Genomic DNA, 22,523 nt, shown 5'->3' on the forward strand with positions numbered 1-22,523 from the left:
GTATGTATAAAGATGGAAAGAACTAAGACGCACACCTTAGTATAATGCTATGGCAAAAAACCCCAAACAAACAGGACATTGCAGAAGACTTCTTAAACAAAGTTTTATTTATAAAGTTGCATCTACCCACATAAGAAAACTAAGCAGTGAACAAACACTGAGTAGGGTTTGTGTATTACAGAACCTGTAACTCATGGGGAACTTCCTTGGCTCTCCGGACAAGTGATTTTCCACTGCCCCGCTGCTGTTGATACAATTAAGAGCCTTACCCTCTCTCCGGAAGAGACATTGCATCATGTCCATGAATGGTCCAGTCCATTCAAGCAAGAGTCTGAAGCAGCAGTATTTTCTCATTAATGCAGAACCTATGCAAGACCACCATGAGGTTTTCCCCACAGCGCGAGACCTGGCGCTCCATGGCCAGGCGGAAATCTTCTTTCACTCCTTTAGTTATACCCCGGGTAACTGTATGATGCCTTCAGCCATGAAGGAAAGAGAGACAGACAAAATCAAATAATGGTTATTTGGTGCACTACAGTAATTTAAAAGGTGCTGCATGTCACTTACTATATACCTGCTGTCCATACCCGAGTTTATATAAGGAGAGCCAAAGAGCCCGTGCTATGCTGTTTTTTAAAAATCATGTGTTTCGTAGCTTACAGTCTTTCAACAGTTAGAGGTTCCACAGAAGTCTGTGCTCTCACTGCTTTGATTGTGACTGTTGGGGGGGAAAAAAATGTTGTTCTGGCTAACAGGAAAATCTCTTAACCCAGCATGTACAGAGCTCTCCTTGCTTGGGGAAAGGAATTTTTTTTTTTCTCTCTACCTCTGCTGCCCAGGCCACTTCCTCCTTGTAATCACTTCCATAAATGGCTGGGGTTGAAAGAAGAATGAAAAGATGAACCTGCTTTCTCTGGAAGAAGGGGACAGCTGGCTGCCACCACAATAAGCAAAGGGCGTCTTGTACCAGTAGGAAAGTGCGGGAAGGAGCTATATAATCCTGTGGGCACCGATAGCTCTTTGAAAGGCGCAGTGATCACTTCACAGGCCAGCACAAAGCCCAAATCAAGCCAGGCTGTGAGTCTGCATCAGTAGAAGCCAGCTCTTGTGGAGATACTAGACACCAGGCCGGGATTACATTTATTCTGAGCAGAAGTTCAGGAGGCGTTTTCAAACAGAACAAAGGTCCGGCTACTGAGCAAGCTAGAGCGATACTGGCTGGGGAAACTCTTGGGATACTGCCCTGTTAAAGGCTGTTCTTATGAACAGTTCTTTGTCCTCACGCTGACCGGTAGCACTCAATACCTAAATCTTGTCCTTAAGACAATGTTCTCCAGTGCCAAAGCACTACACTTCGCTTGCACTGGTCCAGAACTGGGTAAGTAAGACTGTGACTTTGTAACATCTACCTGCAAGCCCTACTTGGGAAGGGAAGCAAAAGACAGGCCCTGAAATGAGAGCCCTAGCACTACTAAAGGAGCAGCATAAATTAAATTAGAGAGAAAAGCATAATGCTAACGTTGAGACAAGTCCTGAGTCGTGGGTAAGAAGGGAAGAGCTGGACCGAACACGGCAAGCACACTGAAAGACAGAAAGGAAATAAAAAATAAAGGGTGAGAGCATCTATGACAATCCAGAGATGCCAGAAATGAGAAAGGGAAAAGTCTGGGAATTGCCCTCACCAACAATACCACCCCACCTTCACTTACATCAGCAAGTCCAGCATTTGAGAAGAGATTTCTCTGCCAAAACAGTAGAGACCTCTGTATCACGTGGAAAAGGCAAAGAAGAGACTAGCCTGGAGACTACCCGGCAATTCATTGATGAGCTAGGCTGAGTGACGCAAAACTGCACTGGAAATACTCCAGCATATTCCGCGGTTATGGGATAAGCCCTGTTTTCTGTCTGTACTGTCTTAAACGTTGCTGGCATCTGAGCGCTACTGTCAGTTACAACCTAAAGGAGAATATGCAACCTACAGCTACGGAGCAAGCCAGCCGCGCTTTTGAAGATGTGTGTCATGTAACGGCTGGAAAACAAAACAGAATTCCGAACAACTTAAATGAAGAAAAGTAGCTACAAACGGATCCAGTAACCAGTGTCTTGAAAAGAAAGGGTTATACTCTTGCTAATATGCAACTGAACATCGGTATCACTTTGGGGGATTTCTACGGTTTTGTTTAAATTCAACAGTAATTATTAAATTGAAAGGACATGGATACTGGCAACTTATGGGAAAAAGAAAAATAAATGTTACAATAGAACAACATGGTTTGCCAGGCAATGTAGGCACAAATGGAGAAAAAAAAAAAAGATAAATATTGAGTAACAAATTGCTGAAAACCATGGGCAGTAAAACATGTTGACAAAACACAGCACACTATGAGCGGGGTTTTCCACTTGGTACCTGTCAGCAGTCTGTATGCTGGGCTGTAGCACAGGTATGAATTCCTGCTGCAGTAACCCCATGGGAGGGCTAGAAGTCCTTTAAAAAACAGCAAATAGCAGCATTCAAACACCCACACACCAACTCCCCCTCCGGTGCAAAACAACTCTCCAGAAAAAGGAGCAACAAAGAACTAGGGTGGGACCACATAGCAATATGAGCACCGAGCAGCCGAAGGGGCGCAGGACCCTAACAGCATCGAACATGCAAACATCCCCAGATTTCATTGCAAGGCTGTTCTGCGACCGTGGTCTAAATAGATACACATATTTTTGGACAGTTACACCGGGAGAAAGGTGCAAAAACAATTCACAGTTGTACTATGGATGAACTGTCGTAGCTCTTCCCAGGAAGCACGTCAATCAGAAAAGATTTAATCGGAGGAGCACTGCAGATGCCACAGCTTCCCTGCAGAGCCGGCAAGAGTGCGTTAGCGAACTGGGAGAGCCCACAGCTTGGAGTTACGGGATTTGCTGCTGAGCCCAAGCCGAGTGCATGCACAGCGGGTATCGGCCAAGTTGAGTACATGACAGTGTTTGTGACAGGTTGCCTAAGTATCTTTTCATTAGCGCACAGAATGGCCTTTTTCACCTTTTTAATTCAAACCGCATACGAAAATGGCTGTTAGAGGACGGCACAATGTCAGAGCACAAATGCCTGCTCGGAGCAACCTCCCATTTATGAGCAGGGCCACATGAACTAGCCACCAAAAGGTGTCTCAGCTACAAGACAGTTCATCTTCTCTGTGAAGTTAAGTCCTTATCTCTGTGTGCTACCTGTAACACGGGATAATAACCTCACACGTCCAGCCTAGAGCAAATCCAATGCCCCCCCTAAGGAGAAAGGAGAAATTTGGTATAGAGAGAACAGGGCTAGTTTCTTAACCTAAGTCTCTCAAAATGTCACCTAAATCTTATTAGGCACCGGAGTACCGAGTGCATCGTTCACCCCCAGAGATGCTAAGAAGGGGGCGGAGAAGCAAGGCTCACGCTTACACACCTATAATATCGAGTTAGGTGCCTACCTTCAGATCTCACAGGTGGGCATTTTGGTTAGTATCTATAATTTATTAATGAATATGGATGGAGAGCTGTGCTTATAAAAGTCAAATAAAGACGGGACTTTTTAGTAGTACAGAAACACTCTGCAACACAGCTACAACAACCTGAAATAAAATATTCACAAGAATTAGTCAATCAAATGAGGTAATTTTTCAAGGGTTCTTGGCATGAATGAGTCCAATACTTGCAAAAATGGACACAGGGAACAGAAAATACAAGGGAGCAGCAAGATGTTACTCATTCGGGAACAGCAGATGTTTCCAAAAGGGGTTTTGCGCAACTGTGTCTTCATTACAGTTTGCAAGATCTAACTAAACATAGCCAAGTGCACAATCAGAATAAAAATTACACTTTCAAGATACTCTGTTTCACTGCAAACCAACTGAGCTTTTCCTCCTCTGTCCCCGAGAGGGGATGTGATGGCAACGTGAGTAGAGACAGAACACTCAACAGCTTTCGCATCGAGTTTACGTAGTTTGGTAGGCTAAGATTAGACTAATTAGAGTAAGATTTATCAAAAAGAGGAGCATGATATTAATCAGTCATTTCTTGCATATTGTTCTTTTCCTCTTTAACCTCACCAGCTAACACTGCCAATGCTGACATGTATAATCGGTAAAACGATGAAACTTGGCTTGTCTAGAATGGAGTTGAAAAGCACTTAGTGGTTGAATTCAGAGCTCATCGTAGAAGTCTTGTTGACTCTGCAAACAGAATGAGCTGGCTGTATCACGAGTTAAAACCCAAACCATGGACCTTCATACTCCCACAACGGATACAAGCAAAGGGAAAGCTGACAAGCTGTGTATCTGTTTTGCAGGACCCGACTATAAGCCTGCAGGCTACCAAGATCTTACTTCAGCTTTTGAAAACCACATTGCAGTTTGCTTTCCTGGGTTCAGAAAAATGAATGCAACTTCCTATAAAGTATAAGTTACTGAGGAAAAGAACTGGAAGAAAGAGGTGGAATTCACCTGGGGAGAAAATGTCCTATAAGTCACAAAACAAAAAGCTGTCCTTATAAAAAACATATAATATCTGTAATACACTTCCATCAGTTAAGATGCAGGATTGCTATATACATTTACGCCGAGGAAAGACCAGGCAAAGGAGCAACTGCTTGGTCTTTGGGCTGCTGTGGCAAACTCACAGAGTCTTCCTGTGCGTGACTGAACAGTATCTGAGCTGCCTCTACTAATTATTGGGAGGATAGTGCAGCAGCTCATACAACCAGAATGGTGATAGTTTTGAAAGATGAAAGCCAGCCTGCAGATTTTAAGCCTACCAGCCGTTGTTCCAGGAAACAGGGCTATGCTGGTGTGCTTTATCTAAAACCCCAGCTGGGGGAGGCCGTGAGCTAACCAGCGCTGCTGAGGTCAACACTGGTGGGTGACACCATCCCTGAGCCTCACAGCCAGTCCAGCTAAAAAAATATCTGGGGTACCAGGGGAGTAGACATCATCTCCGATTAGCGGGCTACGCCCTGAACTCTCCCTCCCATCAGCTCTCTGATGAAGTGGTTCCTGTCCTACACATCTCAGCCACATAAAAGACACCATACATGGCTTTTCCAGCTGGATGGGATATTTGACCGTTTTGGCTCGGTAAGCGCGAAGAAATGGACCTCTCTTCTACAAGCACTTCCATCATTCAGGAAACGTAACACTGGTCAAAAGGAGGTCAAAGAGAGATTTCTGTCTTGCTAGAAACACTGCTCTCTACCTTCTTCCTGACTGGTGGGGTCAGAACAGTAAGTAACAGCTACCACGCCAATCAAAATAAAAGCCGTGATGCAGAGAAACAGCGCTGAACTATTCCATCTAACTTGAGATAGCAGCTAAGAAGTTTCCAGGCGTAGTCTTCAGTGCTAAGCCCTCTTGCTGACAAATCTTATTACTTAACATCATATGTAGTACAGCATACCCTGATTCCTGTTTTCATACAGCTGGTTACAAGCAGTGAGATATAGCAAGGGTCAGAGTTTGAAAATCTAGAGCTTAAAAGAGAAAAATCCTTTGTCACATATTTAAGCATTCGTATTTCTTCCTTTTCGTTTCTTTAATTACACCCAGCATCTCATTTTTGTGTTGGTTACCTAGAACTCTGGAAAATCTATTTACTAGTCCAAATTTGGATCCAGTTGTCTAATGTTAGGCTCCCATTTTTTGAAAACTTTAGCCCATTTCTAGTTAGTCCATAGCCAGAATACACTGACCCAAACTGGAATTTCAACGAACTTTAGCAGTCCCCCTCTTATAAAGCAAAATACCACAAGTTCTAATAAACAACCAGGATATTCCAAAACATTCTGCCACTAAAACCCTGCAGCAGATACTTGTTCAGTCTTGACTCAAAACTAAGAACACCTAGGAAGTTAATCCAAATTATTAATTTCCTTCAGCATCTCGTAATAAGCTAAGCAGAATAAGCTTGTTCAGTACATAGCAAGAGATGACCTGCTAGCTCTGACAGAAAGGTTATTAGAGTTTACCTGGAGTGTAATTTAATTTATGTTTTATACCTAATGTTTTCATCATTCAGCTGTCTTTCATAACTCTGTTTACAACAAATAGTGCTTTCTGTTCAGCATTACTGTTCAGCAAAAGTATTAACAACACCTTGCACTCATACCTAATTATTTAAAGAATTCCTGCAAAGTGCAAGTGTCTGGTTGAAAGAGCAATACTGTAATCACTTTAATATGGATCGTTCTAAAGCAAATGCCACACTTAAAGTTCTGTAAAAGTAGGAGTTTAACGTTGAAAAACCCCCAAAAAGTATTCAGAGATCAGCAAGAGAGTCAGAAAAAGAAACTCATGGCCTCGGTTGAACTCCTTAGCCAACTCCTTAAATTTAAACTCAAGGACATGACAAACTTACTATCCAGAAAATTATATGAAAGCAAAGACAACCAGAACATACTCCCTTTTTTTTTTTTCAAAGAAAACAGTAAATGCTTTTTTATCCTTACTTGATCAACATTGCTTGATTTGGCAGCAGTTCCAGATGAATTTTCCCTCCTTCCTGTGTTCTTAAATAAGCAAATTCCTCCAACATATCAATATCTGAAGAAAACGTTAAAGATTTGAGTAGGGAAAAAAATGACAGAGAACACTCCTTCTTATCCCTCACATCTGAAGCCACATTGCTGAAAGGACAGCCAAAATGAACAGCTATTGAAGTATCTCATTCTTAAAAGCGATAAAGAAGATGTATTCCTAATCCTCCACAAATTCATGAGAAATGGCTTTTTAAAGTACAAAATGCACACATCAGTCAATTTCTTTTCTTCATTTCTTCATGTGTAGTCAGACAGAGTGTGTCTCTCTGAACTCTCTCATGTCTTCAAACAAATTCCCTGGTTGTTTTTACTTCTTTTTCCTGCATTGCAGGTTATCAAAGCAGTGCATACTGAGGCTGGGACCGAAGGAAATGCCACCACGGTGGCACATACCACCCTTTTTAGTCTTCTATTTTGGTCCCTTATTTAGCTTTTTTTCTTTTTTTTCCCTTCCTTTAACACCAGAGCTTTTTTAGTTGTCCCAGATGGGAGTTAGACCCCTTGCTTTCTGGAGACCATGGCTGGATGTTATTTAGGTTGAACACTAAACTGTCCACGTGCGTGTATGCTGATCAAAGCGTACGTCAGATATCTGAATACGGAAATCAGACATGCTTTGCATGAACTTTGACATAGCTCATTATTTTACTCAACCCAAAAATCTTACCCACAAAAAGCATTTCATAAATGAGAGCCCAAATCATTCAACTCTTTGAAGCACAGGTACTGCTTTATCGTTTTTTTAACAGCCTTGTAGTATAATGCCCTATATATCTGATTGAAAAGACTGCCATCACTTGAATGAGCAGACTAAGCTGCTGCTGTTTTTCTGAATGGAAGTGCGGTTGCAATGTACTTAAAGGCACTCTCAAGTGCCAGAACAGGTGACGGGAGGCATATTTATAGTCCATTGTGCACTGCCACCTATTACAAGAGGCTTGCACGGTATGGAAATAAATACAGAATAGGATTCTGACACGGAGAGAGCTGCTGCTGAAACTATCTAACAGCTTTTTCAACACCCCAGTACATAGTTTTGGCCGTGAAAGACATTCTTGGTTAGAGAAAGGATACTCGTGACATAGTTGAAAAAATTCTCATACTGGAAGTTTCCTTGTTGGCAGATTTTGTTGATGGCTTTCAGGAACAAGTTCTCACCCCTCGGCCACTCATGCTGAAGCAGAACAACTACGTGGCCCAGCGCCATATCATCTCTGCTGTCTGTGAAAGCTCTGAGCTTCAGGGAAAAAAATGGACATTGAGACAATCAGGAAACACATGTTGCTTTTATAAATATATAGGATTCATCTCACCTACATCTATGCAAATACAGAGTTCTTTAGGAGCGTATCTCATTCTGCCCCAATATATACCTTTAAAATAGGCTGGCAATTTCCAGCCAAAATACCAAATTCTCTCCATTGACCTATAAGGGAAGTCTGGATACAGACAAAAATATTTTGAGATTAATTCTATCTCCTCTGCCACAAACTAAAATGAATAGAAGAGAAAAAAGAGAGAACAAACCCTCCTCCATCAGCACTCCCTCGCCCCCAGAAAAGACCCTCCACAAACCCATTTAGGTGAGAAGCACTTGAGGCACAGGCCTTCACACCTAGTCACCCCACCGGGATAAGGCCCTGCAGTTTCAGGACCCCAGATACATAAACTAGGCCTTGGAGTCACGAGAGAATCTGAAGCCTTGACTACAGCTTACCTTGAAACAAGCTAACAATAGATGAAGGCAGTAAGGCATGATAGCTCTGCTGGTACATGGCCAAAGCTTCAAATCAGACCCTGCAACAGAACAGTTTATTGTACACTTCTTTAGGGGTCTCATGATTATCGAAGTTTGAAAGAAATTAGAACGGAGCAAAACAAATCTACAATTGCCAAATCTCAGGTAGGGAGGAAAACGTGGACAGTAAATTACGAATGATTCAAAACATGAAGTTACACGTTTTAAAATTTTTTCTTCACTTCTCTTTTCCTGTGGTAGGACTTTGTCGCCAATATACTTTAACAGGTACCAGCAGAAAAAACACTCATAAAAACAAGGGGGAGGGACAAAGAACTTCCTCCCTTTTCATAATACAAAAAGAGAAGGATTATATACTCAACCGAAACACATGAACTAAAATTGAGCCAACACTGAGTTTAGGGTAGTAGCAACTCCATACCTTTCCTGAATTTAGACTTTACTTTAGGTTGCTCCTCTTGTACTTTACCTCCTTCTTGTATTGGAAGTAAAATACAGCACATGAGGTCAAGCACTTTTTCACATGTTTGCTATAAAAAGAAGAGAGACAAGATAATGCTAAGTCTAAACTAAAGTTCTTAAAATTCAGATACGTTAATAACGATTAAAAAGTTCAGACACCGCAAAAGAAAAAAAACAATCACAAAATTCTCTGCTAGAGCTTGAGTGGACTTAATGCGTAACTTAGTTTGGCTGAGCAAAAAGACATAGCTGTCATTAAACAATCTTTGAGAGCCAACATAAGTAATTTCAATTGTGAAAAAATATGTATTGGCATTCTTCATTTCAAGACTGTAAGATCAACCCAACTGCAATCAAAAACTATTTTATTTGAAGGATTAAGTTTTCAGCTGAATTCTTAGAATAGTTTTTAAAAGCTTGTTCTGTCCATGGTAAAAATAGAAAGGAAAATGGCAATCTGACAGCATGACAGAAATGCAATGAATTTTTAATGCTATTTCCTAGAGGCAGTAAGAGGTCGGTGGGGATCTATTATCGTATTTCCAATGATAAAGTAGTAAACTGGAAGGGACAAAAAGACTTGTCCAGTAGTACTAGGATGACATTAGATGCTAAGAGACCCCGCCTTCATTATTAGTGCTGACACTGACTGACCCCAGACCACCATGCACTCCTGTAATATTAAAAACACAAAATATGTATTGCAAAGGTAAAGCAAGTTCAGCGCTCAGGCCAGACAATATTGTTCTGGAGTCTCTTATACTGTCAGCTGATAACTAATTCTTTTCTAAGATGATCACAGAAGTTTCTTTTCTCTAAACCTTTTCTTTCCCCTGCCACATGAAGCCTATACTTAAGAATTTTCCCTCAATATTTAAAACTGTTTCAGTAAAGTTAAGGAATTCAGATTTAAGGTTACATTTACAGACAAGTCAAACACTTGTAGCTATGGAAAATCATAACTAAACCCCCAGAAATCATAACTACCAAATAGATTATATAAAAGAGATGCTAATGGACAGTCGGTTAATGTGCCAGCAAGTGCAGTTCTCCCAGTGAGCATGGATTTTTCAGTAGACCCTGGCTTATGTTCGACACCCTGTGAAAGCTGGCTAACGGGAAAATTCAAAGGAAGACGACAAATGGGAACCACAGGGCCAGATGATGAAGGACCAGTGTGTGGAATGCTGTACGTACCCTATATTCTCCAAGGGCAAAGTGGCATGTTGCTAACTGGATTAGTGCTCTCTGATTTTCTAGTGATCCTTGTCCTGTGATTTGCTGTGGAGAATGGGAGCCCTGAAGAGCTGCCAAGTGATGTAGGCTGCTAATCGCTTTTTTGTACTGCCCCTTTAAAAGGTATAAAAAGACAGTGTTAGGGTCTTCTGTATACAACGGGTAGAAAGAAATAAAAATTCCCTTACAGAAAGCTTTCAAAACAGAGCGTGTCCAAGTAACAGGGCGTCAAAATTTTAATCTAGCAGAATACTCTCCAGTGATGTGCTGTGTACAGGGGTATGGATCGATCACTTGCAAGGCAGTGAGAAGACAAACGGAATTCTGCTTTTAAAAGCCTGTTTACAAAATCACATTTATAACTGAAACAAGTAATCATGCTCTTCAGAGTTAGTCATTACTTTAAATTATTTAGAGTAATAAAGTTTGAAATAGCTCTTGTTCAGGTACAAGTACAGGCAAAAATAAAAGACACCCAAAAGAAAAATGTAAAAGAATGAATTTTGTTCTATAGATGGTATTTGGAATGAGTACAGTCAGCCTAATTTCTGAGGAGAATGACAAATTTTAACTGAGACATGTTAAAATTTTCTGCTGTTTGAAAATCCTCCCTGATTGTGTTCCAATAGAAAGCACTGACAGATGAATAAAATGCACTTTTCTTCCATAACACTATATATATCTACTGGTCAAAATGCCAATGCAGAGGTCTTTTCCGTATGTCAAAACTAGCTGGACTCAACCGACAGCTACTGGGACAGGAAGATCCTAAGTAGGGTACCTAGCTTATGGTAAGAATGGTACGAATCCATCCCCAAAAGGGTCATACTTTAAAGGATAAAATCAGTAGACACTTAAAGCAGTCAAACTGGCTAATCAGAACAGCTATTCACTAAAAGGAAGAGCAACGTAATGGTGTCATTTTTATTAGTTTTTAGTTTATTTTTTTACCTGGTAGATGATCATGTCTGTAAGAAAGATTCTTAACCAAAGCCAGGTGTCTGTCTTCCATGACAAACAAATTCTGGTGAACTCTGCGTAAGTGGTCAGAGAAGAAAAAGAGAAGATGAAGCATTTCACAGCTTTGGGTTAAAAATCAATTATCTAGAAAAAAAAATAGCTGAATTTAAAAATGAAAAAACCAAACAGTAAGAGTGTGAAATCTTTCAAATATAGGATACTCTCTTCCTGTACAATCATATTTTGATTATACTTCTCTTTGCAGAGTCCAACAAATCTAAAAGCAGCTAGGTGGTACTATTTCCTACTTTATAGAAGAGAAATTTGTTTTCAAGATGACCACACCAGGTATTACCAGAAAGGGAGAAACACAGTAAAGACACATCTTCTTAAGCATGAACTAAAGCGGCCATTAGCAGCACAACCTCACTGAGTATTACCAGCACTACTACTAACCAACTGCTTCTTCAGTAAAAGCCACTTCCAAGAGAAGTGGGAGTGAATAAGCAAAGATGCATGAAGAATGAAACAAAATCCAGGAACAAAATATTCAGAAATGCAACAACTGATACAGCTTCTTATTGGAACTTAGATAAAAAATATTCGGGACCCAAAGTAAATTCAATTTTAAGGATTCACAATGACAGGAATTCTATTTTAACAATAGTAAAATGACTTCTATGCATGGCAATGAAGCCTAAATGCAACTCTGCCTGCAGCGAGCCTCACCTTTGTCGAGTGACTCCAGAGAATACAGCAGCTCCCAGCTCTCTCTGGCCAGTTTAAAGCTCTCTAATACTTCGATAGAGTTTGCAAGATCTGCCTTGTTTACTGTAATATGGCGACTTCGCGCCTTCCCAGAAGGATCCTCATCATCTGAGCTCTGCTTAAGAGTCAGTATAAAACAAAAAGATTCACTTCTTAATTTATAGTTATTTCAAAGGACTCTAAAGTCACAGAAATCCCACTGAACACAAGAAAACAATTCTGTACTAGAGATGCCAAGGTCCTCGTTTAAGTGACTTTTCGCTTAGTTTGTTTTAATATTAGAACAATCTGGTTTACTACCAAGAAACTCCATGGTATAGTGTCATAAACAGTATTCACAGTTCCAATCATGAAAAGTCAATTAATTTGAAGATTTAGCTGTAGAACATCTGACTGCTATAGCCACCATTTTTAACAGCTTCTGCAGTCTCTGCTGAATTCCTTTTCATGTTAAAGTATTCACATCAGCACATACACTGTCTACAGCAATTGCTACAAAAATTGTTTTATTCTAGCCGGCTTTAGCCAAAAAAAAAAATCTGTTTGCAAATTGTGGTCATAAAGAGCTATTCCAGGGTAGCTCTAAAAATAAGTCTCTTACATCTGTGTCAAAACCACTATTGTCTAAATTCCAGTAGCAATGCCATTCTTGTTATGAACGAAAGTCTAGAGAAGTTACCATTGTTTTTTCTCTTCCTTCAGCAAGTTTCCTCTTTTTGTGTATGTGTTTGTTACGATCAATATCTGTATCACCGTAGATATTGGTCACATCCTCGAGAAGAACCAGTGGGGCTTGGTTTGGAGCATTTGGACCTGGATTTAAAAATAAATTAATTCAAGATTGCTCTAAACTGATCTGAAAGGTCTCATGCCTACATCATGCTGGTTTTGTTTCCTTCACAAGTAATGATTACAATGCTAGTGAAAACAATCTGAAATTAATTCACTTAAGTTGTATAAGCTTCAACTATGCTGCTAAAGCTGTGGTTTTCTCAAAGCAGCCTTATGGTAAAGGTCAGAATACACCTACCAGCCATCACAAGAGTTTGCTTGAGGACTTCAGAACATCTTTTAATCCTTTTCTTACGGAGCAGTCACAAGGTATACTCAAGCAGCAGCTGTTCTCTCATCAAGCATTATTTGCTTTGATACAAGTACAACAATTCAACAGGCGAACAGAACAAATGGCTCTGAAGTTAACAGCTACAAACATGGTGAAGCACAGCAATATTCTCAAAACATTCTAATGAGAAACCAAAGCAATATGCTGACAGGCACTGATGCCTCAAAAAGTGAGTGTATTTTAATCACAAGATTTCCCTAGTAGGATCACTCAGTGTCAGCTTTGCCCCCACTGATTTCAGCGTACAGAATTAAACCTTTAATTGACTGCCAGAGCCCATCATCACTCCCCAAAGCCTCTACAGAAACCTCATTTTGAGCACAGAAGACATAATCTCTACTTCCACTGCTGTCACAGAACATCTGGTGGGATCTGTTATTTCATCTGGGTACCTGTTATTTCAGACCTCAATGCTTAAGTTTCATTAGATATAAAATAGGAACAACACTTCTTAATCTCAAACAACACTGGTACCTGGCCACTACTGAGAAAGCTTTCCTTCTGAAAACGTTTTCTCCTTTTGCACAATCAAGTCATATATAGATGTGCAAAGATCAGACAAAGAGAAATATCAAGGAAAGGGGTAATCCATTAATCTGTTTTCCCTTTTTGAAATCTCCACCAGATACAACAGCAGTGCGGACAAGTATTTTCAGTATGTGCATTTCTTCTGTTTCTATTTGCAGAAAGATACAAAGCTAAGGCCTCATTCCTAATTGCAAAGAACTCATTTAAGAGTTTAGTATAAGGAGAACCCATTTCATCTCCTGACATAAAAGAACCCACATTAAGCTTTTCCCATCTACTCAAAAGTGATGTGTAAGGAGTCCACAACAGCAGAAGTTAATGTTACAAGAAACAACCAACCTGGCATGCTTAACAAATAATGTTACCTCCTTTGACTAGGTTCAAACTGAATACCACCATTGAAATGTCCCCTACACAAAGGCTACAACACATTGAAATCACCTCTCCTGTACCATCACGTATTCCACTGTGTTGGAATCTAACCTGTGTGAACTGAAAATAGAGTCAAGTCACAACGTAGAAAATAGCATCCAGGAGAAACAGATACGGAAGTACCACAACTGGGATGCTGGAAGAGTTTTATCGCTAGAATCTTAAGAGCTGCCTACTTCTAACACCTGAGAAGAAAGGAGTGGGTTTTTCTTTTACTCATACTGATTTGAATGAATACCAGTTAAGTGCTTTATTTCCCAAAGAAACGTTCTCTTCTCAGTAGCAGGCAAGCGCACTGTAGCCTTTATTCCAAAACCTCCGGTCCTAAACCAAAACAAAACCTAACCTCACCCTTGACTTTAGCTGCAAACCTTCTCTTACATTACTGACAGTTACACAGCCATTCAAAGAGCAACGTTGTGTTTTCCTGTCTAACCAAGCTCTAGAATCTAAGCTTACAGAGTTTTTAATTGATTTCTAGCACCGAGTGTTATAAATAAACCCCTAAAAGCATCAGCCCAAATAGCAACTCCTGCCAAGCCTACAGGCAGCCTGAAAGTTATGAGAGGTGTGAATTGCCTCATTCATTTCTCAAGTCTCCAGGAAGGCAGATACGAATTATGTAAGAGAAATGCATTGAAAAGTTCTCTCTCAAGAGGTTTCTTGCAAGTCCAAGCGCATAAGAAGAAAGTCACAGACCAAAACTCAGAACTACTGGATTAAGGAGGAGACAGCTTTTTTTCCCTACCACTACGCTTCCAAAATACGTAGGATTCTACATTTCTACAGTGAGCCCTCCAAAGAGAAGGAGGAAAAACCTTAATGATAGAAAGGATATGAAAGGCACTGAATACCACTGGACTTCAATGCTAAAGCAGAAATTAGTAAAAGATGTCTTGGAAATATTTTCCTGATGTCAGGAAATGACAGAGGGTACAAGAAATGCTGCACCAAAGGGACTGCGCCCTATCTCAGTACACTTTTTTTTTTGGTGGTTCAGCCTGAAAACATGAGCTTTAACATACTTAATTGTACAACTTAGAAAGGAACATTTTCACCAGTGCTTTACTTCCTTTCTTACTCAACTCAGAATCAAGCAGCTAAAACTATCTGCACAGCTGAAGCATCTCACTGCCCCACCAGAACTCTTCTTTCCTCTGGATAAAACAAAAAACTCAGTTAGTTCCTGTATTTGTTAAAGTGATTACACGTTCTCTGCATACAAGTTGCCATGTCATTTGTCTTCTCAGCTTAGCTATCCACTGACATTGTTCAACTGATGACCCAACTTTCTGTAAAGTTGTTTAAAATCCATCATTTGTATTGAGTGTTTCATTACTCAAATGATCATCTGCTCCACGCAGGAAATTGTGATTAAACTTAGGAACACAACACACATAATTAAAATTGTAATTTTATCATGAATCAGTAATTGTAGTGTTAATAAGTACTATAATTGCCTATGGTGACAATTGTTACTGTTGCAAGGAATTCCCTAGCAGTCAGTGAAGAAGCAGGAAACGCACACTATTAAGGGCTGAAAATTCCTCTTTATGATGCTGTTTATTTCAGTAAGTTCTGAACAAACTGGAGGTTAAAGGACTTCCCTCAGCTTCTGGGCCATCCTTGAAAAGTCCAGCCAATCCCTGAAGAACCAATCCAAGCTGCTCCAAGCAATCTGATATGCCCCAAAGGCAGATTTGAGTGGGTAGGAAAGAGCACAGATAACATTCCTACTTAAAATGTTCAATTTACAAATTAATTACAAATCAGGATTAATGTGCAAAGCACACCTTAAAGATTATGCTTAAACTATACACAGAAAGCCAAGCTGGAAGCTCATGGATTTCAGGAAATCTTTTCCTATTCAGTTTTTATTTGATTAATTATAAATTTGTTGTGTGTTCCTACTGCAAAAATATTTTCACTTACTTTGTGGAAGATTTTTGTACAATCTTTTGACTGAAGGAAGCCAGAGAAAATGGCAGCTTCAAAGAAACAGAATCAGAGGAGAAAACAAAACAAACATGATGCTGACGGAAGAGTAGGAATCGACCCTAGGGATGTTTCTCATAACATCCGGTCTGTTACTTTTCTCTGTGCTAGATAACTAACTGCTAAGTTAGATGGATCTTTGGTCTGATCCATTACAGCAGTTGTCCTGAACTACTTCTGCTGGTAAGACTAATGGCTTGGGAGAATTTTGAGAAATACCCACGTCACTTTGTAAGATGATAGTTTTAAAAGACTAATGAGAAAAGATCTTTCAGACATTAGCAATAAAATCACAAAGAACTCTTTACCAAAATTGAAACATTAGAAACTAACCTTGAAAGAGTGATGGCTGAATGTTGCTGACATACTGGAATGCATTTTTAAAGAAGACCAACATCGTGGAATACACTACTTGATTCTTATATTTTGCGTGTGCATCACTATCGAAGTTACTGATGTACCTGCAGAGGTCTTTCATTCGATGCAAAATATCACCAAAACTTCTGAGGAAGAGAAACAAAGAGAATTCAGGAATTCCAAAACCAAAGGAAAGAATGCATAGTGCATATGAAAAACAATGTTTTGGCTGAGGAAATCCCCCAGCTGCACGCCAGTGAAACTTCACTGAACATTTACCATGTTTCTCTTTGCTGAGGCATCTAGGGAAGGATACCCCACAGTACTATAGTTCTTACACACAACTTTCATCAGCAAAGATTTAGTTCAGAGACTAATTTGAAAGTGCTCCCTGGATCCACGTTTTTGCTTTACATTGTACAGTCTTGAAATAAAAGCTGCACTGAATTTACACAAAATGTCCTCATGTTAAAATCCTTCTTCAACCCTTCTCCGTAAGAATTACAAAGCCAAATTCTCCTCGAGAAGAAATACTCAGAAAAGCACACATTTCTCACCTTCTTCCCTTATCCATTTGCCATTCACATCTCATTCCCACCACAGACAATATTTTAAATAGCCTCTCCCAAGGATCTGTAATCTGGGATGATTTCTCTGTGAGACCATCTATTATATATTTCTGAGAGCTACGCTTGCTTGGAGACATAATATCAGAGGAATCTTGTGAACCTAGGAAAACCAGCACATTTTTCTCTTCATAAAGAAATCAAACCAACTGATTTATTTTCAAGAAGGAAACATGTAGAAATGTACATTGGAGCTGTGAGGGTAACCACTCTTTACTGAGAAGGCTAACAGGGAGCAGTAGGCATTTCTGCCTCCTTGTACAAGAGAGCTGATAGGCTGGATAAGGAGACCTTGTAGGACATTTTATCCTACCTCTCAGTACGTATTTTGAAGCATCATAAGCATCATGACTAAGTAGTTGAAGCATCCTGAGGTATTTTGGTATCAAAGAACTAAGAAACATCAAATACTACTATTAATCCTCGTCTATGGGATACATTACGTAACAGTAATGCATTCTTCATTTATGGATGTCACTTCAGTAATACTAAAATACATTCTAAGACAGGTTAATTTTGCAAAAGTATTCTTACCTTGATATTGGCTTTCTGTCTGTGTAGATCTAGTTACATAGTTAATATAAAATTCCGCTGCTTTATTCAGATATTTATATAACAAGCTGGCAGGAAGTCGAACATCAGGGTTGTTAATTATTAGAGGAAGAACATCACAAACTAAAATAGAAAACAAACCAAAAAATCCTTTAGGTTTGTGGGGTTTTTTTGTTCTCTTTATCCTAAGTAAGGTTTCTCAATCAGCAGCATAAGCTTCCATCTCTGGCTGACCATACACCACAAACGGTCAGAAAGAACCTCACACGAATGACTGTAATACCAGTTTGTACCGTATGGTCAGCCTGGCCTCATGTGGCCTGAGCTTCTTCTGACTAAAGCGGTTTTCTAATCTTAATATCTCGAAAGTTGTTTACTGAACTCAGAATCTTGCCATACTAAAAAGTTGTATAATAAACCAAGAACATTAATATTTTCTTACCAAATAGTTTTCTAAAACAATTCACTGGGGATTCTTGGTCTTCAACACTTTCAGCGTCTAATAATGTTTCTCCAAGGCCTACCTGTGTAAGCAGAGGTGAAAATCAACACTGGATCAGTGGTTTTAGAAACTTTTTGAACTGTGATTCAACGGAGTTGAACAATAATTCAGTGGATGCACGAGTAGCAATTCACTCTATGGCAACTGCACGTGCTAGGCTCTAAATACGTAGTTAAACTATCCCTACTTAATAACAGGTGAAAAGCAATGCCAGAAGGTAGCAAAACAAGACCAAGAGGAAAATTGTGCATGCGACTGGATCAATAAAGATGTGCACAGACAGGTGAAAGTAATGGAGGTACCAGGACTTAAAGTTGCAGCTGAAGCAATATTCTTTCTTAGACTGTAACACTCTTTTTTTGTGCTATTCTGCTTTTTCAAAAAGCATAGAATACTCTTTGCATTTACAAAACAAAAATTGGTGTTATTTGCTTCCATTTGTTTTCTGCCCAATTCTTTCCTGGTGGTAACCTGAAGGTACAGCAATCTGAACTATTAGCCACAATTAAACATGAATAAAAAGACTCACCCTCTCACTAGGCAAAGGAAAATACTTTTCAGCAAAATCTCAAGAAACAGAATGCCAATATCCTGAATAGTTACTATGAGCTTCTCTTACCCCATGTTGCACCACAGTCTCTGGAAAACGTCGCAGAAGTAGTAGTAGCATTTCTGCCCTTTCTAATGTGTTAAAACACTGCTCTGTGGCCTTCAGTAACATTTCACACTGGACCCGACCAGGAAGGGTTTCAAATAATCCTTAAAAAAAAACATTAAAATGTTTAACTTGCTATGTCTGAATTGTAAAGGTGACTGACAAAGGGTAAAAGACTAGTCAACATCACCTTGCCATGCAGAGTGAAAGAGATTTCCTTATACTTTTTTCCGCTTTTGTTATCTATGGCTAGGAAAAAACGGCTGTTTCTTTCAGAGAAGACCATATGAATATTTATCTGTGTTTATCTGGGCGCACAGAACTTGAATTAACAAGTAAGGCTGCTAATGAGTGGAATACTGAAAATCCTAACACTTAAATATTTGACATTTTAAGATGCTTTTTCAAGAATGTTCATTTATTCTTTTACTTGCATTCCACTTCCACAATTAATACTTTCATTACTAAAAGGTAGTTTTTTCAATTTAAACTTCCAGTGAGACACTAAAAAGAAACCAACATATTCTCCCTGTAAGTTTTATGTATTCTCTCTGAAAAATAAACACAACCCCATGAAGAAGCAAATGTTTCCTTAACTGGAATAGCCTGTATGCAGTTTCACACTGCCTATCCTTAGAGCTTCTGAAGCACATGTTCAAACAGCAGATTATGATCTGTCACATGTAAATCCTGCTTTCAAAACTGCCTGTGGTTGCCAGCTGCAAACGCCAAGCCCTTCTGGTCACTGTTCTTTTTCATAACCCTCACTTCATACATACAAATACACCCCATTTTTATGATCATTCCTTGTTCTCTGCAATCAGTGGGATGACGATTCGTTAAGTTCCATTCCACTTATTCCCTATGCAATCTCTTTTCTAAGTGCTTGATGTTCTGGTTGACTTAGTCTACCCGTATCAGAGACAAAGCAATGGCAATCAGCTTCGTGTGTCCCTCTGTGTTTCCTAAGCCTAACATGCTGAATGAAGTCTCTAAGGCTGAACTGAGCAAAGAAATCTGCAGCCCACAAGCAAAGTTAAAAAGACTGACATTTACTTGCCACACTAGATATGTAACCAGAGGGCCTATCTTTAGATTCCTTCAGTACTCTTCCTATTCACTGAATAGAATCCTTACCTCTTAAAAATTGTGTCTGCTTGTCCTGCGAGTCATTCCTTAATGCTGATGTAATAACGCTAATCTCCCTCCATACAGCAGGTTGGTCTGGAAAATTCACAAACCTGTAATAAAGTTTGAGACAAGGAATGCACGGTGATCTCAAAATCTGTTTCCAAGACAAAACCTTCCTATGAAAGAATGTGCGTGGGCAAATGGAAAATAAACCCTTTCTTTTTACCGTTTGTTTTTAATTAATAAGACCTCTTCTGCTTAATTTATCCACACAGATTTTCAAGAACACTCACATTATATTTTTGGAAACTCTGACATTTATGGAAACAAGCACCTGGCGTAACTGTAGAGTTCCAGCTCTGATTACTTACATATCATAGAGCAGCCTGCCCGCAGACGCTGTCCTTTCGGCATTCCTCTCAATAGTGTACATCTCATACTGCAAGATGGACGAACAGAATATTAGCTTTCTTGAATACATTTATGAATTAGATTAGTCCTTCCACTCTAAAAAAACTTGTCTCCCATTTGCCACAGCAGTCTGAATAACAGAAAATTAAAGGATAGCAATATTTGCTGTAGAAGTTAGGAGCCGAGTTTAAACTATCTAATCACACATTACATTAGGCATAAACTTCTGTATGATACTATAAGTACTTTAATATTAACATGCGGGCTTTATTTTTACACAAATAAAAAACTTAGTGAGAGCTCAAAGAGTTCTTTGACCAGGGTTTGTTGCCAGTGAAATGCAATGCAAAACCCCAAGCTACTACAAAAGCCACAGGCAAGGGAGGTAGTTTAAATCTCTATTAAAAATGGCTTTTTTTTTTTTTTGCAACAGCAAACCCAAATGTTTCATCCATGTGCAAACACAAGAAGCAGAAAGGGTCCTTCCCCTCAGTTATTAAAACCCCAACACTTTCACAAAGCATTCACAGGAGTAGATTTTATTGCAGTGAAACACAACGAGCAGTTACAAGCTCGCCACTTTAACCACTTGACACCACAGTGAGAGGCCGGGCACCTGCAGCACCGCCGCCCCACGGCTCTGCGTTTCCCAACAGCCGCCCTGTGCGTTCAGCAGGGAGTGAGATGCGACAAAGAAAGTCTACAAAAGAGGGTTCAGCTGCAAAATACAGGTGCTGAGCCCGGCCCTGTCATGGGTGCTGGGTCGGAGCTCTCTGGCGATGCTGGGCCAGGCCTCTAGCTGGGTGCTAGGCCCGGACGCCTGTCAGGGCGCTGTGTTGGGCCCCTGCCACGGGTGTTGGGCCGGGCCGCTGTCACGGGTGCCGGGCGGGGCCCCTGCCACGGGTGCCGGGCCCGGTCCCTGTCACGGGTGCCGGGCCCGGTCCCTGTCACGGGTGCCGGGCCCGGTCCCTGGCAGGGCCCCGCCGCGGCCGCCATGGCGAGCACCGGACGAAGCGGCGTCGCTGCAGGCGCTGCCGGTTTCACGTCACCACGGCAACCGGCCGCCCCACCCCTCCGCCCCCATTGGTCGAAGCGCCAGTCAGTCAGGCAGCGCCCGCCGCAAGGCCGTGTGGGGGAGCGGGGAGCCGCGCCGCACCTTTCTATGGCGCCGGCTCGGCAACGGTGGCGTTTACCTGAATGTTGAAGTCGGCGGGGTAGAGGCTCCGCGCCGTGATGAGCCAGGCCTTGGCCGCCCACAGGTCCCCCGGCACCAGCTCGCGGGCCCGCTTCACCAGGAACTCGCAATCCCCCTGCGCCGACATCTTCCGCTCGGCCCGGCCGCCGGGCGGCGCGCATGCGCTCCGCTGCCCCGGGGCGGTCTCTCCCGCTCCTCCGCCCCGCCCTGGCAGCTGCGCGGCTGAGGGGGCGCGCGGCGGCCGCCATGTTGGAAGCGGGCGGGAGGGCTCTCGGCACTTGGCGCCGGCCGGTTCCCCGTGCTGGCGGGGCGGCTGCTCTGTTTCCCTCCCTCTCTTCCGGCGCTCTCTTGGTCCCGGGATGTGTCTTTTCTGTAGTGGGCGCTGTGAGGGGCAAGGAGCCCGTAGTGGCGAGGGGGTGCGAGGACTTTGAGGGGGGTGTAGGCTGAGGAGGGCCTGCGGAGCGGGAAGTTTGGGAGTTAGGAGGAGTTGCATGGGCAGGGAGGACTACAGCGTTTTCATGTGGCCCAAGGCAATAGTTTAGGCTCCCAAAAGCTTGTGACTGACGATAGGGAGTCACAAGGTAAAAGCGACCTGCTTTTCGGCCTTTGGCAGCTAGTGTGACAGCTGGGAGGAGGCTTGTCGAGCTACCCGCAAGAAGGCTGCCTTTTGGCCCTGTGGGCAGCGTCATGGGTATAACGGTGCTTCGAGGCAACTGAGTTAAAATCACTGATACTGGTTGCAGTGGAGCTTCCTAAATTTGCCTTCCTAAAGTTGGTGTTGCTGCAAATCAAAGCCAACATAAAAGTCCGAGGCCATAGCACTATGGCCTGGGCTCGTGCTTCTCAAAGGTTTTTATAGGCCAGTACTAAGGTCACCGACAGCAGGTGCCAAGGAAAAACAGGACCTCTCACTACAGAAATGCACTTAGCCTTCAACAACTTGGAACTGAACTTTGCTTGTTATTGTTAGTTTTCAGTGTTAAGATGCTTGATGACAAGCCTGCCTTTTTCCTTTCTGTTACTTACCTAAAATGTAAATTACTTTGTTTTTTTCCTTGTTGCTTGCTTTGTTTGCTCCTTTCAAGTAGGCTGTTCCTTTCTGAGGTAGCAACAGACCTTACAGACTTTGCACTTGGGAATTTCCATTGATCGAATCTGTAGTTCTCCATATCTAGGAGTTAGTGTAATAATCCCATTAGCAAATAGTTTTAACAGACTCTTAATCTCTGTTACAGGTAAGGGGCAAGGTCCCTGTTTTCCTGT

The 22,523-nt window shown here is 41.3% G+C and overlaps 1 protein-coding gene across 7 annotated transcripts; it reads right to left on the minus strand.

Annotated features, from left to right (window-relative positions):
- Nucleotides 1–89: 89 nt before the first annotated feature.
- On the minus strand, nucleotides 90–21,387 carry INTS10 (integrator complex subunit 10). Of its 7 annotated transcripts, none has more exons than XM_059817541.1 (18): nucleotides 21,259–21,387; nucleotides 20,026–20,093; nucleotides 19,661–19,764; nucleotides 18,488–18,627; nucleotides 17,809–17,890; nucleotides 17,349–17,489; nucleotides 16,809–16,917; nucleotides 16,165–16,334; nucleotides 12,433–12,566; nucleotides 11,715–11,868; nucleotides 10,977–11,059; nucleotides 9,987–10,139; nucleotides 8,749–8,857; nucleotides 8,286–8,365; nucleotides 7,643–7,805; nucleotides 6,479–6,572; nucleotides 2,408–2,485; nucleotides 90–476 (listed from the first exon to the last, which is right to left on the minus strand). In XM_059817541.1, exons 1-18 carry the CDS (start codon nucleotides 21,385–21,387, stop codon nucleotides 320–322), a joined length of 2,148 nt encoding a protein of 715 aa, XP_059673524.1. In that variant the 3' UTR covers nucleotides 90–319. The 7 variants fall into 7 exon arrangements, with proteins under 7 accessions (XP_059673524.1, XP_059673520.1, XP_059673522.1 ...); XM_059817537.1 differs by having other exon boundaries at nucleotides 16,165–16,331; nucleotides 16,746–16,917; XM_059817539.1 differs by having other exon boundaries at nucleotides 11,715–11,871; nucleotides 16,165–16,331; nucleotides 16,746–16,917.
- Between the last annotated feature and the right edge of the window lie 1,136 nt (nucleotides 21,388–22,523).

The sequence above is a fragment of the Gavia stellata genome, chromosome 5 (assembly GCF_030936135.1).
Source record: "Gavia stellata isolate bGavSte3 chromosome 5, bGavSte3.hap2, whole genome shotgun sequence".
NCBI lineage: Eukaryota > Metazoa > Chordata > Aves > Gaviiformes > Gaviidae > Gavia > Gavia stellata.

Excerpts from the sequence above, each read along its gene's own strand:
- INTS10 (XM_059817536.1), bottom strand. The coding sequence starts at position 21,387 with ATGTCGGCGCAGGGGGATTGCGAGTTCCTGGTGAAGCGGGCCCGCGAG. Across the intron at positions 19,765-20,025 it reads GGCAGGCTGCTCTATGATAT|GTTTGTGAATTTTCCAGACC; the intron begins GTAAGTAATCAG and ends ACTTTATTACAG. Across the intron at positions 8,858-9,986 it reads TTGCCCTTGGAGAATATAGG|CAAACATGTGAAAAAGTGCT; the intron begins GTACGTACAGCA and ends TTCTTTTTATAG.